General features: G+C 40.2%; 1 protein-coding gene across 1 annotated transcript in view; it reads right to left on the minus strand.

Annotated features, from left to right (window-relative positions):
- gbf1 (golgi brefeldin A resistant guanine nucleotide exchange factor 1) overlaps positions 1–15000 on the minus strand; it is a 237306-nt gene that overhangs the window by 167176 nt on the left and 55130 nt on the right. Inside the window, exon 4 of the mRNA XM_036130640.1 lies at positions 4761–4892. Within this exon, the coding sequence (XP_035986533.1) occupies positions 4761–4892 (132 nt within the window). The remainder of the gene's footprint in view (positions 1–4760; positions 4893–15000) is intronic.

The raw sequence follows: 15000 nt of genomic DNA on the forward strand, positions 1-15000 counted from the left end.
CCCTCCAGCGTGTCCTGGGTCTTCCCCTGGGCCTCCTCCCAGTGGGACGTGCCCGGAACACCTCACCAGGGAGGCGTCCAGGAGGCATCCTGACCAGATGCCCGAGCCACCTCAACTGGCTCCTCTCGATGAGAGGTAGATGAGGGTAGGAACGTAGATCGACCGGTAAATCGAGAGCTTCGCCTTTTGGCTCAGCTCTCTCTTCACCACAACGGATCGGTACAGCGCCCGCTTCACAGCAGACGCTGCACCAATCCGCCTGTCGATCTCCCGCTCCATCCTCCCCTCATTCGTGAACAAGACCCCAAGATACTTGAACTCCTCCACTAGGGGCAGCACATCCTCCCCAACCCGGAGAAGGCACTCTACCCTTTTCCGGTTCAAGACCATGGTCTCGGATTTGGAGGCACTGATTTTCATCCCGGCCGCTTCGCACTCGGCTGCGAACCGCTCCAGTGAGAGCTGTAGATCACGCCCTGATGAAGCCAACATCATTTCTGAAAATTATTTTTTGATATGCTGGTACCTAATACGAAAAATATTCATTAAAAATCAACGGTTTGCTCTAAAATTCAGAAAATATTAATGGATGTCAAAGAGTGCTTTATCTACTTACGTGATTTTTTTAAATGCCCATTGAAAAAAAGCATTTGAGAGAAAGAAATATTAAACTTTATAGTCTTGCACATTTAAATTTCAATGTCTTGTAAATAATTTAAAATCGCATGGATTTTTACATATGAAATCTATGTTTAGTCTGCATGTGCTTTACAAATAGAGGCCATTTTTTGGCGATTGAACAATATCTGTGTAAAAAAAAATTATTTCTCCATTTTACAAAGTTTTAAAAAAAATCAGAATGTGCAACTTTCAAATACCTCAATACATGCAGTGAGAGAATTGTTACACCTTATTCAAGGAATACATCCTGAAAATCCAAGATCGTTACACCACAAAATTGATTTTTGGTAATTTTTTGAAGTTTTCAAGGTTTTTTCACACTTTTGGAAATAGTCCACGCCCACTTGTTTCAATCATTACCATATTTAATACTTTAGTTCAGGGCTATGACTGGAAGGGGATGAAAAAGGTTTTGTAAAAATCCGATCAACCATTCTTGCGTAGTAGATTTCTTGACATCACAGCGCCCCTAGTGATGGACGATCCTCAAACGCGGGTCACATGTGCAAAATCTTATTTTGAGTATGTGTTATGAAGGACATGTTAAAATCTGTTATGGTATTAGAATAACCAGCAATTACATTTAGAGCTTGCTAACTAACAATCACTTATTTTTTGCGTTACTTTTCGAAAAAGTCAAAATTCAAAAATCCGCCATGCTAACTTTTTTTATTTGTCCATTACTAGGTTACATATGGAGTTTTGTGCAGATTGCACAAAAAATGTAGGAGGAGTTTAACAAGAAAGGTTTAACCTTTGTAGCCATGTAGCGCGAAAACTAGATGGGAAATGAAAGGTGTGCCAGTTCCCTTTTTGATGCAGAATCACCCAATAAACAAAGTGATATGAAGTTTTTGAGTGTGGGACCAGTAGTTTGGTGGTTACAGGCGTAAACGCATTGTCCTTTCTTATAGCGCCCCCTAGTTGTTGAAGGGTCTGAATTTCTGGGTTTGAGTAGCAGTGCACATTCTGTACCTGATTCAATTGATTCGTTACAAATCCACATGGGCCGCACAACGCGTTTTTGCGGATAAAAATAATTATTTATAATAATAAATAATGGAAAAACAGACGAAAAACAATAGTGTTCTCTGCTCACAGAGCAGACGAACGGCATAGCCGTTCGCCTGCGCTGCGGGCTTGGAACCTTAATAACAGTGAATCATGGGGAGATCCCTGGTTGGTCACCACATTTATCAGCTAAATTACTGGAAGGAGGGAATAAACGCTGACAGGTGACATGGCAACAGGTGGAAATAATTCATTAATTAACTGCAGGAGCAGCGACAGACACGCTTACCGAGGGAAGTTGTCAGCTCTTCAATCCGCAGAACTTTCTGAGCTGCTGGTTCATAAATCCAAAGAAAACCTTTGACCACCGCTACTTTCATTTATGGCATCTGTGACCAGTTTGACATGCTCTTCCAAAAGTTAGAATGATTGAACACCGATAAACCCACTGATCTCTATTCAGTGGATAAACCGCAGACTGGCAAATGTCCACTTTGCAAAGACCCGCCCTACTCTCTTTCTGATTGGCTAATGTCCCGGCTCTGTCAGGTTTCATTGGTTGAGAGCAGCTTCAGTTTAAAACCTTGAAAAAAAAATACTAAATGGAACAATTTGCGCTCATTTTCCAAATGATGGAAATCCGTCGCAGCGACGGAGAACATTAACTCCTGCTTTAGAGTCAAAGGATGACGGTATTACATGTCCTATTCAGTCCCTTTTCAATTTTCTATGCTCCAGGAGTGTCAGATGGGTTTCCTGTATAACAGCAATGCCTATTTTCAGGTTTTTCAAACATGTTAGGACTCTCTTCCGTTTAATAGGCCTGTTTAACCTATTGACGTTAAAGCTCAAAAACTTCACCACCCTATTCATGGATAGCGAATAATTTTAGAAATATTGCCCTACCCATGAGACAAGTTAACAGATTTTTTTAAAAAGAGAGAGAGAAAAAAAGCTAATCTGATCTAAGTTATTGGTAAAGCAAAAAAGAATAAGCTTAATCAAACATGCTAAGGCTAAAAATAAAAAATAAATACCAGAATACCAGCACAATTATTGATAGTATGGTATAAGCTTACTCCAGTAAAAAGATGAAACATTCAAATTAAATTCTGGAAAAACTCCAGCCTATTCACACAAGTTGAGATAGCCTTCAATATCCATGATAGTACAGCAGTGTCGCGAAGTAGCTAAGGCGTGTGCAAGTGTACCTTAGCATCTGAGAGAGACGTAAATGATTTATGATCAGATCACATTATTGATATTATTCTGTGCACAATGTTAGATTTTGAATAGATACAGGATAAAGTTTATGACCAAAGGCTTTGCCATTAGCAGAAGGAGTCCTACAATGGAAATCAGCACTATAATTTGACAAGATTCTATTATATGAGGTGAGAAACACATTTTGCACAGTGTTGGAACATTCGGCTAAAGTGTGCCAAAATCACTGGTCCGCGGTACACGACCAATTAAAACCTTTGTTGAACAAGTATACTTCAACTGATTCCGTCTAGATTTGCTAGAGTTATAGTTAAGATATGGATCTATATTTTCAGAAGGGTTTTAAGATGTTTTGCAATGTTTATTTTTAAATAATTTTAGGTGACACTTTGTTTAAAAACCCGTAAATCAGGCATAGTGACATTTGCAATAGTGGTTCCACTGGAAAAAATATTATTTAATGCCCTACCTTCACACAGATAAAGGTTTGCATTTACACTTTATAACTGTGGAGTTGTACTTGATTTATAACAGGCAGGGCAGTCAAACTTTTTTAAAGTAGCAGGCCGCACACTATCAAGTAGGAGGGTGCACTTATGCCGGTGCCCGAGCCCCGGAGGGGAGAATTTTGAAAAATAGACTCTCCCTGATATATTTTGGAAGCTTTTAAGACAGGTGATTATTTAAACAATAGAGTCAGAGTGCATGTTTCAAATTCAATAAAAGACAAAAAATGTGAATGATCAATTCTTCAAAAACATTTCTTTTTTATCATTATTCTTAAAACATTATTTTTTCACATGATGTTATCATCATGTTTAACAAGGTAAGGTAATTCCCATTTGCTTAAAAGTTGTTTAATTTGAATTACTAGCACCACATAAAACAGATCAGATTAGGTGAGGTCTATTCATCTTATTATTATTATTCACAGTTCTGTTCTAAAAACGATCGTAACATTTCTTCACGAACAAAGTCGAATTTGTATGATAAAAATACAGGGTTGGAATTTGAAATTGAATTCACATGTTGAATTAATTTCAGTCATATCGCTCTTTTCGAAATCTCTTATCTCAGTTTAGTTTCACTTGCACTCATCACACACGATATTATATCATCTACGAGGATTCTAGAGACGAACACAAAATGCATCCCCTGAAAAACTTTGATAATTTGCTGCTGTAATATTATATTTTATTATATGTAATATTATAGATTTTTCAGAATAAAAAGCTAACAGATGTGCATAATCAAAAAATATCAGAAATACAATTATAGAGCATTCAGTATTGTAAGAAAGCCCACGCTGTTTCTGGATAAATACATTACTGTATGAGTTAAGTTCTATTTCGTTTTATGCCTCTTTCCTTGTAAGTTTAAAATGTCCCATGCTCCTGAATGCACCATAGCTTTCTGACGCTCGTGAATGCATCACACTGGTCTATGAACGCGGTGCTGTGCACGTTAGATCTTCCGTTTAAAAAGCTTTGCAGTTTCAAAACTCACGTCGGCTCTCACGGTTTTATTGCACTTTTCGGCATAACACCGGCCTGTGTTTTGATCGGAAAAGTAGCATCTCGGTTGGAACAAGGAACCCAATCACTCGATGTTGCTCTCAGTGGAGACAGATTCTAGGCTGATTTTTGGGATGTATAATCGGGGAAAAGTAGGCGGCGGCAGGAGCTGCTATAGACTGCGATTTGCCGCCGTTGACCGCTACTTTTGACTGCCCTGAACAGGTATGTAATTTCAGACAAAAATGGCTCCTAAAATTCTGGGGTTAACAAGTTAAATCAGAATTAATAAAACACTGAGAAAAAGATGGATAAAAGTCAAATTCTTACCTATAAGGCCATACGAAAGAAACTTGTTTACAGAGGTAAGAGCAAGGCCAGTGATTGGTCCAGTGGTGTCTTCAGAGCGCACAACTTCAAGGAAAGGCCTCAGGAAAAGGTTGGGTTCCACATCTGATAGATCTAAAAGGACATACAGAGTCAATCCCACTAGCTAATTTTAAAATATCAAGAATGTAGCAATTTGAAGTTTTTTTTTGAATGCACAGGTTACTATTTTGAACATTAAAAATACCTGTATAAAATACAGGTATTACCTTGACAATATGTATATATATAGGTTTCCTAAAGATTTATCACATATAACCTTCAGATCCTTCCAGATTTAATATTCTATTCCATTATATATATATATATATATATATATATAGGTATATAGGTATATATATATATATATATATATATATATATATATAGGGTATATAGGTATATATATATATATATATATATATATATATATAGATAGAGGTAGATAGAGAGAGATAGATAGGTATATAGATATATATATATAGAGATATAGAGGGATATATATAGAGAGAGGGAGAGAGGGATAGAGAGAGAGAGAGAGGGAGGAGAGAGAGAGAGAGAGAGAGAGAGAGGGAGAGAGGGAGAGAGAGAGAGAGAGAGAGAGGGAGAGAGAGAGAGAGAGAGAGAGAGAGGGAGAGAGGGAGAGAGAGAGAGACAGACATAGAGAGAGAGAGAGAGAGAGAGAGAGAGAGACAGAGAGAGATAGAGAGAGAGAGAGATAGAGAGAGAGAGAGATACATATATATATACAGTATATATACATAGATAGATACATAGATATACATATATATATATATACATATATAGTATATATATATATATATATAGATATATATATATATATATATATATAATATATATATATATATATATATATATATATTAGCTAATAAGGTTTGGATTTCCCCCTTAATAATTAAAACCTTCATATAAAAACTGTATTTTGTGTTTACTTGTGTGTCTGACTATTTGTTTGATGTTCTGAAACACTTAACAGTGACAAAGATGCAAAAAAGATAAAACATCAGAAATTGTTCACACCACTGTACATATTCTCCATAAGCTATTAGTTGTAGTGGATATAGTTGCATGACACTTTCCAAAATGTAAAATTGAGGTAGAGTTAAGAAGCACGGGATACATTGAAAGGCCAAATCCCATTCTTTGAGTGACGCAGCAGCACAAAACCAAACACTGATAGTTATTGATCGTGACCTCTTTGTCTGTTAACTTGACTTGCAGTGCGATGGCTTCTTAAGCTTGGGAGAAACCCAGCGGTTTATCAAGACCAGCATCACTAAATGAAATCCAGGGAGAGTTCTGTTGTTCATCTGCTGAAGAAAAATTTAGAAGTAATATTTTTATCCATCTGCTGGGAGAGGTGTGATACATGTAAGTTCAGTATAGCCCCCTTTCCCTACCCTTGTATCAATCTTCCATATTTTCAGTTTTTAGTCCCCATGTTCTTCTGACTGGAACTGACACATGGTGAAGGGGGCAATTAGGAAGAAACAATGCTGTTGAGCTCCAAATGGTGATTTCATGGGACCACACTGGTACTTATCAGATGCCTTGAACAAATGTTTCAGTGCAACCTTAGCAGGCAATTTGAAAAGCCCTGGAGAAATTAAAACTTTAAAATAGTTTGGCAAGCCTGTTGTAATTTCCTATGTAGCAAAACATTGCCTTATGGGTCTAATACAATACATTTTGCATTTGTATTTACAGAAAGAGTGTGATTCAGTTGTTGAGGTAACAAGATCGATGAAAAGTGCAAATTGAAATCCAATAAAATCAGATACTCTAGTACTCCTACTGATTTATCAATTTGAACTATGGTTGTCAAGTATCCAAGTTATATTAGACTTTATATTTAAAATCTAATTTTAAAACAACATCCAGGTAGAAAACAAATATACATTTTCTGACTATTTAAGGTTAAAAAGTTTAAGGCTAATGTTCAAGTTCCATTTACTTATAAAGCACAGTCAAAACAACATCCAGTCAACCCAAGTGCTCTACTTAACATTTAAAAAAAAACATTGACAAACTAGAAAGTCTAAAATAAAATTAAGACATAAGGGCTTAGGAAAACAAAATATAATAGCTTATGTGCTTAAAGCTACTGGAAAAAATATTTAATTCATTTAAAAACTGCAAGCGCTGACATTTAAAGACAACCTGTTCCTAACTCTAGATGGTAAATGGCTTGTACTTGTATAGCGCTTTACCTGGTCTTGACGACCTCCAAAGCGCTTCACACCACAGTTCAGTCATTCACCCATTCACACCCTGACGGTGGTGAGCTATGTTAGTAGCTACAGCTGCCCTGGGGCAGACTGACAGAGGCGAGGCTGCCATGCACCGGCGCCACCGGGCCCTCTGACCACCGCCAGATGCAATGACTGAAAATGCTTCATCTCCTCCAAATTGCAAGGCCAGTGGTGAGAATACTTCTATTATGAGGAAGCACCTGGTCACTGCTGCCAATCTAGCGACTTTGATTTCCCGACTTTTCAGACCCTGTAGCAACCTTTTCAAAAAGGCGACTAGTGACAAATCTAGCGACTTTTTCTATTAGAGGTGACTTCCTGTGCAATACATCTTTTGAAAGAAAATTACAGGTTGCATTTGTACAACTGAATGATAAAGTGACCAATCAGCGATCAGACAAAGAGAGGATTCTGTAACGAAGGACAGAAAAGAGAGTGGTCAGATGGAAACATCAAAGACCTGTCTCAAGTGTATGGATGGCAAAGACCCTCAGGGTGAACCACAAGGGACAGCTGAGAACTCAGACATCACTGAGTTAATATTTTATAGTAATATTTCACCACTGGCTGAAATATTAATGATTATGCAACAAGAATTCTGTGAACACTTTATTGTGACTTGTTTTTTTTGGATAGTTCTTTTGTCTTTGCTGTTCTCTTTAGGTCTATGAACAACTGCAGCAGACCCAATCGAAAGAGCTATCTAAAATATTCAATAAATGGTAGTGAAAGGCAGCATTTTAAGACTGAAAATGATACAACTCTACTGTAACACATAAGCTGCTGCACATCGTCATAACATATAGTTTACTTCATTGCAAAGGCCAGTAATTATATGGGTATTCTTGTAAAACATAACACAAAAATCTTATCTTTAAACTAACTAATACTATATTGGACTGGTGAGTATCTTATTTAAAACTTGGAGAATAATATTAATGAGGATCCAAAATGGCACTGAAAAAATGTATATGACAAAAAAAGCTAAATATAAGTTGTCTTGATAGAAGAAAGTACACAACCCAAAACTAAGAAGAAACTGTGGTGAAAGGGTCTGGTCTGGAGTGTGTGTGTGCTTTCCATCTTCCCTATTTGTTTCACCTGCTGTACTCCTTCAGCTCTCCACTAATGGCACTCCCCAGGGGTGGAGGGGATTTCAGAAACCATACACTGTACAGATCAACCTGACTTTGTTCACACAATAAACCACTGACAGAGGCTCACTTCAACTGTGCAGTGAAAATAACACAGTGGACAATAACGTTGTAACAAGAAAGATTAAAATTAATTCATTATTGACAGTTATTTTAGGTTTATAGCCTTACTAGATTAAAGAAAACCCTAAAAATGTAGAAATTCATAATGTTTTTGGGGAGTTGTTACTAATTAAAGATGACTCAAAGTTGAGTCTTTATTGATTTTGTAAATAGTCTGATGTCTAAGGGCAATAAATGCAAGAAGCTATTAATTATAATTAATTAATTACCATTAACTATTTTCTACAACAGTAAATTTACAGCCTTACTGTCGAGTATTTTTTTCTTTAGAATTCAAGTTTTTGTTGAACTTTACAAAGCCTAGATATGTATTGCATTGTTTTGTGATAATAGTTTCATTCGTAATCTCCTGTTCTATCACAATCCAAGCTGATTTAGTTTTCCCATGCCTTGCTATTTTGGCCATCTCAAAAACAAAACAGTACAAGCCCATCCCCCCTTTCTCTGTATGTGTACACAACTTTCCTAGTTTTATTTGTGGTCTTTTACCCTGCCAGAGAGAAATATTTATTACATTGTCCAGACACTGCTCTATGAATATGATGAACATTAATGGACTCAGTCAGATTACAGAATTGGGAGATTATTCCATTTGTCATCATTGCTGCCGTAGGTTCTCTATGCAGCATTTCTATCCATTTGAGATAGGGTGGAGAATAGAAATTGCCATTCCACCCTATCAAAGGCCTTCTCTACGTCCAGAGAAATGACAGGTATAGAAACATTTTGGGATTGACTCAGCCACATTAAATGTAACAGGAGTCTAATATTAGTTGAACTATATTTCATCAAACCAACCTGATTAGGGTGAAGGTGAAATTTTGTAAGAATCTTACATTCTAGATTAAGCAGATTGATAGGTCTAAAATTGGAGGGGGCTGGCGCATCTTTGCCTGTTTTGCCAAATAGTGAGATTACTGCTTCATTAAAAGTTGTTGCGAAAGCACTGGTTGTGTTTTATGCTGAGATTTGCATGCCCTGTTGCAGGAATGCGCATCACTCAATTCAAACACGTAGAAGACAAAAAACGATTAAAATATTAAAGACTGAGCTATGTTTTCTTATATTCCCCAAAACTGTTTCTAACATCTGTCGCATGTGCTCAGTATGAACCTCCTTTCATCTGTGAAGAGCACAGGGCACCATTGGCGAATTTGCCAATCTTGTAAAATTCTCTATTGCCGATTGCCAAACGTCCTGCAGGGTGTTGGGCTGTACGCATAACCCCCACCTGTGGACGTCGGAACCTCATACCACCCTCCTGGAGCCTGTTTCTGATCATTTGAGCAGACACATGCACATTTGTGGCCTGCTGGAAGTCATTTTGCAGGGCTCTGGCAATGTTCCTCCTGTTCCTCCTTGCACAAAGGAAGAGGTAGTGGTCCTGCTGCAGTGTTGTTGCCTTCCTTCGGCCTACTCCACATCTTCTGGTAGCACCTCCATGCTCTGGACACTATGGTGACAGTCACAGCAAACCGTCTTTCCACAGCTCGCATTGATGTGCCATCCTGGATGAGCTGCATTACCTGAGCCACTTATTTGGGGTGTAGACTCTGTGTTATGCTACCACTAGAGTGAAAGCACCGCCAGCATTCAAAAGTGACCAAAACATCAGCCACAAAGCAGTGGAACTGAGAAGTGGCCTGTGGTCACCACCTGCAGAACCACTCATTTATTGGGGGTGTCTTGCTAATTGCCTATAGTTTCCATCTGTTGTCTACTACATTTGCACATGTGAAATTAATTTGTCCATCAGTGTTGCTTCTGAAGACGGCAGGTGATTTCAAAGAAGTGTGATTGACTGAGTTACATTGTGTTAAGTCTTCCCTTTTTTTAGCAGTGCGTGTGTGTGTGTGTGTGTGTGTGTGTGTGCACGCGCGTGCGCGCATGAGCCACCTCCTGTTTACTCTGCTGACATAGGACTGCTATGCAATAGATCCCAGCAGTCATATAGTGAAGTTAACAGACAGCACAGCAGTCGTGGGATGCATCACAAACAATGATGAGTCCAAATACAGAGAGGAGGTGGTACAGTGGTGCAGAGAAAGTAACCTCTGCATCAATGTGAAGAAGACCAAGGATATGTTGATGGATTTCAGAAGGGATAAATGCTCTGTTCCTCCCATTAACATCGGAGGAGCAGCCGTGGAGGTGGTTTCCAGCTACAGGTACCTGGGTGTGCATTCCAGTTACCTCACCTGGAGTGCCAACACTTCCCGACTGGTCAGGAAGGCCCACCAGCATCTCTTCCATCTCAGTAAGCTGTCTAAGGCTGGATTTGGGAACTCCATCCTGAGAAGCTTGTATCACTGTGTGGTAGAGAGCGTTTTCTGCACCTGCATCTCCGTGTGGCATGGCAGCTGCACTGTTGCTGAAAGGATAGCTCTGCAGAGGGTGGTGGAGGCTACACAGAGGACTGTGGGGAGCAGCCTTCCCTCCACCTTGGATCTTTACACATCACAATGCAGGAAGAGGGCGCTCAGCATCATGAAGGACTCCACCCATCCTGCACACATACTGCTTCAGCCCCTCCCCTCTGGCAGATGCCTGAGAATCATTGACATCAAGACCACCAGGCTCAGAAACAGTTTCCACCCTGCAGCTGTTAGACAAGAACTTAAACCGCACTCAGTGGACTAAGTACAGCTCTCAATTTTAACTTAATTATTCAGATATTTTTATTTATTTATTTTGACTTTTTGAATTGGGATCTGGGTTCTAACTTTGTGAAGTTAACATGAAAATGTAAATTGGTATGACAATAAAAAATCCTTGAAGATGGATAGGGCTAGGCTGCAGAGTTTGGACAAGGTTTTACTCCTGTCGAAACAAAGAGGTCTATCCAAGGAAAATCTTTGGTCCATTTAAAGAAAAATCAAACAGCTATAATCTTATATCAACCTAATACATTTAAAATATCAGAGATCCCTTTATTGGTTGTGGTCTTGAGCATTTACTTTTAACATATTTTAAGATGTGGCCGGGTTTAACTTATCTTGACACTTATATCAACCACTTCTCATCTAAAATCTATTTCTCTATTCCTTTTTTATATACCCTCTAAATGCTTCATAACGGCCTACAGAGAGTCTAGAGATGATCAAAATTTAAAATAGGACTTGCATAAAAACTAAAAAAAAATGATGTTATATACATAAGCTAATCATAACAAATGGTGACTTCAGAACAACAGAAGATTACAGGGGGCACTTCTCATAAATGTTGCCCCACAAAATCCATGGTAGGGTAACATGCCTATCAAGTTTTACCCCATAGGGACACTGAAGTGCTCTGTTTGGAGTGGTAGGAGATGGCCTGGGGTTGGCCAAACAAACAAAGCCGACAACTGTCAAATTATTCCCCTGTGGGACTGCATGTCAGCCATACTACTAACATGGGGTTTACAGCAATGGCTTTCAGAGACCATAGGGCCAAGAGGGCAGTCACACAAACAGGCAGTTTAGGTGTTAATACACACCATCGAGAATTTTATTAAATTGAATTTTCATTATTTTGATCTTGTAAAATTTTCATATTTTCCGTTTTTTGTGAAAAGACGTAATAACTAAATTTAAGAATGTGGTGCTAAGTCACTGTATGACAATCAGAATCAGCCTTATTTTCCAAGTATGTGAACCTGGCAAATTAGAGAAAGTTGACTCTGGACTGTACAATGCTCATGATGTTCTTACTTACACATTGATACAATTATCAAAGCTTATAAACGTATCAGTAATATTTTATACCTAAATCAAGTTTAAACTTTCTTGTTTTTCTCAGTGTTAACTCAAGGGGAGTATCTGAAGCTAAAAAAAAACTAAGAACCTTCACAACTGTTCATATACCACTTCATTTCCACTGATGCATAAAGTACACCTGTTTAGGGAATCTTTGTGTCAAATAATCCCATCACATTCAAGAAAACTGGAGGGGACAGAGAGGTTTATTATAGTTTGTTGGAGTTGTATATTGAAACCGTTTGCCAGAGTGAGGTATTTAAACAGCAGCTATAGAAGTGCTTTCTCAAAACATGTTTTGCAACGGAGTGAAACAAATAAAATATATAATCTGCTATAGGCTTAGGCTACTGCAGGACATGAGGGTCTATTTTTCTCACTCTGAGTTCTACTGTTTTCCAATTTTGCATGACTGTTGTCATTTCAGCTTTTAACTTTTAGTTTTTTCTCTTTTTTCTTCATAGTAGGTACACCTGGTCTGGCGTTCTGTTAGCTGTGGCATCATCCAGGGAAGACAGATCACCTGCTATTACCATCTAATGTAGAACAGATTACTGGATCAATGTGTGCTTTTTATCTCTCTTGTTGTGTCTCTACTCTGTCTTCTCTAATCCCCAGTCGGTTGAGGCAGATGACCGTTCATACTGAGTCTGGTTCTGCTAGAGGTTTTCCTTCCCGTTAAAGGGGAGTTTTTCTTTCCACTGCCACTTCATGTTTGCTTGGTATGAGGGATTGCTGCAAAGCCATGGACAATGCAGACTGCCCCCTGTGGCTCTACGCTTCTTCAGGACGAGTGAATGAACCCCAAGCTCATGACCATAGATGAGGGTAGGAATGTAGATTGACCAGTAAATCGAGAACTTTGGCTTTTGACTCATCTCTCTCTTCACCATAACGGACTTGTACGGCGCCAGGTTCACAGCAGACGCAGCACTAATCCACCTGTCAATCCCGCTCCATCTTCTCCTCATTCGTGAACAAGACCCCAAGATACTTAAACTCCTCCACTAGGGGCAGTACATCCTCCCCAACCTGGAGAAGGCACTCTACGCTTTTCCGGCTCAAGACCATGGTCTCAGATTTGGAGGCAATGATACTCATCCCAGCCACTTCACACTGGGCTGACAACCGCTCCAGTGGGAGCTGTAGGTCATGACCTGATGAAGCCAATAGAACCACATCATCCGCAAATAGAAGAGAAAGCGATCCTAAGGCCACCCAAACGGATCCCCTTCGGTCTTTGAAGTATTCCGCCCACTAATACACAACATCCCGAGTCGAGGTCAGCAGCATGCCACCCCCACTATAAAAAGTGTTGGTACTGCACTTCTTCCCCCTCCCGTGACGCCGGATAGTGGACCAGAATCGCCTTAAAGCCGTACGACTTTACGGCTCATGGTCTTTCTCCATGACCTCTTCAAACTCTTCCCACGCCCAAGTTTTTGCCTCAGCGACCAGCCGAGCTGCCTGCCGGTACATATCAGGTGCCCATATGGACACCCTTATGCATGAACATGGTATGCATAATGGATTGTCCATTGTTATGGACAATCCAATATGAGCACAGAAGTCCAACAACAGAACAACATTCAAGTTCAGATCAGGTGGGCCGTTCCTCCCATCCACGCCCCTCCAGTTCTCACTGTCATTGCCCACATGAGTGCTGAAGTCCCCCAGCAGCACAAGGGAGTCCCCAGGAGGGGTACTCTCAAGTACCCCCTCCAAGGACTCTAAATAGGGTGGGTAATCTGAACTGCTGTTTGGCGCATAAGCACAAACAACAGTCAAAACCTGTCCCCCCTCCCCACACGTATGCAGAGGGAGGCCACCCTCTGGTTCACCGGGGTAAACCCCAACGTACAGGTACCAAGATTAGGGGCAACAAATATGCCCACTCCTGCTCGGCGCCTCTCACCAGGAGCAACACCAGAATGGAAGAATGACCAACCCCTCCCGAGGAGACTGGTTCCAGAGCCAGAGCCATGCGTTGAGGTACGTCCAACTAGCCAGAACCTCTCAACCTTGCGCACTAGCTCAGGCTCCTTCCCCACCAGAGAGGTGACATTCCACGTCCCAAGAGCCAGCTTCTTCAGTCGAGGATCAGAATGCCAAGGTCCCCGCCCTCGACTGCCACCCACTACACAACGCACCCGACCCATTTGGCCCCTACTACAGGTGGTGAGCCCATTGGAAGGGGGACCCATGTCTCCTCTTCGGGGTGTGTCTGGCTGACCTCTATGGGTAAAAGCCTGGCAACCAGGCACTCACCAGTGTGCCCCACCTCCATGCTTGGCTCCAGAGTGGTGCCCCAGTGACCCTCGTCCGGGTGAGGGAACATTTTGTCCATTTATGTAACTCATCATAAGGGGGCTTTGGGCTGCTCTTTGTCTGGTCCCTCAGCTAGGACCTTTCCTTTGGTGAAGTTGCTGTTTACAAATGTTCTCAAGATGTATATTTGCACTACAAAGCTCCTGCTGCTACATGAAGTGCACAAACATTTAATAATAATAACAATAATAATAATAATCTTTATTGTCATTACAACATGCATTTCAATGAAATTTCTTCTCAGGATTTAACTTATCTCCTTGGGGAGCAGTGAGCTGCCACTGTGCGCCACCCGGGGAGCAATCTGGAGTTAGGGCCTTGCTCAGGGACCCAGAGTGGCAGTTTGTGGGAGTTGAACCCAGTACCTCCAGAACACTAGCATGATGCTTGATATCCATTGTTTTTATATTATGGATTTTTTAAGGAGCATTGTAAAAGTTAGATTTTTTTATTTTTTTGTATAAATAGTAAGTTAATGAGTGATCAGGGTCGTGTTCTCTGGGAATGGGTGTGACACTGTGCGCTCTCGCTCACCTGGCTACTTTATGGAGTCTCCGTTGTCATTTGATGCATTAGTGAGTGAACTTGG

The sequence above is a fragment of the Fundulus heteroclitus genome, unplaced genomic scaffold (assembly GCF_011125445.2).
Source record: "Fundulus heteroclitus isolate FHET01 unplaced genomic scaffold, MU-UCD_Fhet_4.1 scaffold_37, whole genome shotgun sequence".
NCBI lineage: Eukaryota > Metazoa > Chordata > Actinopteri > Cyprinodontiformes > Fundulidae > Fundulus > Fundulus heteroclitus.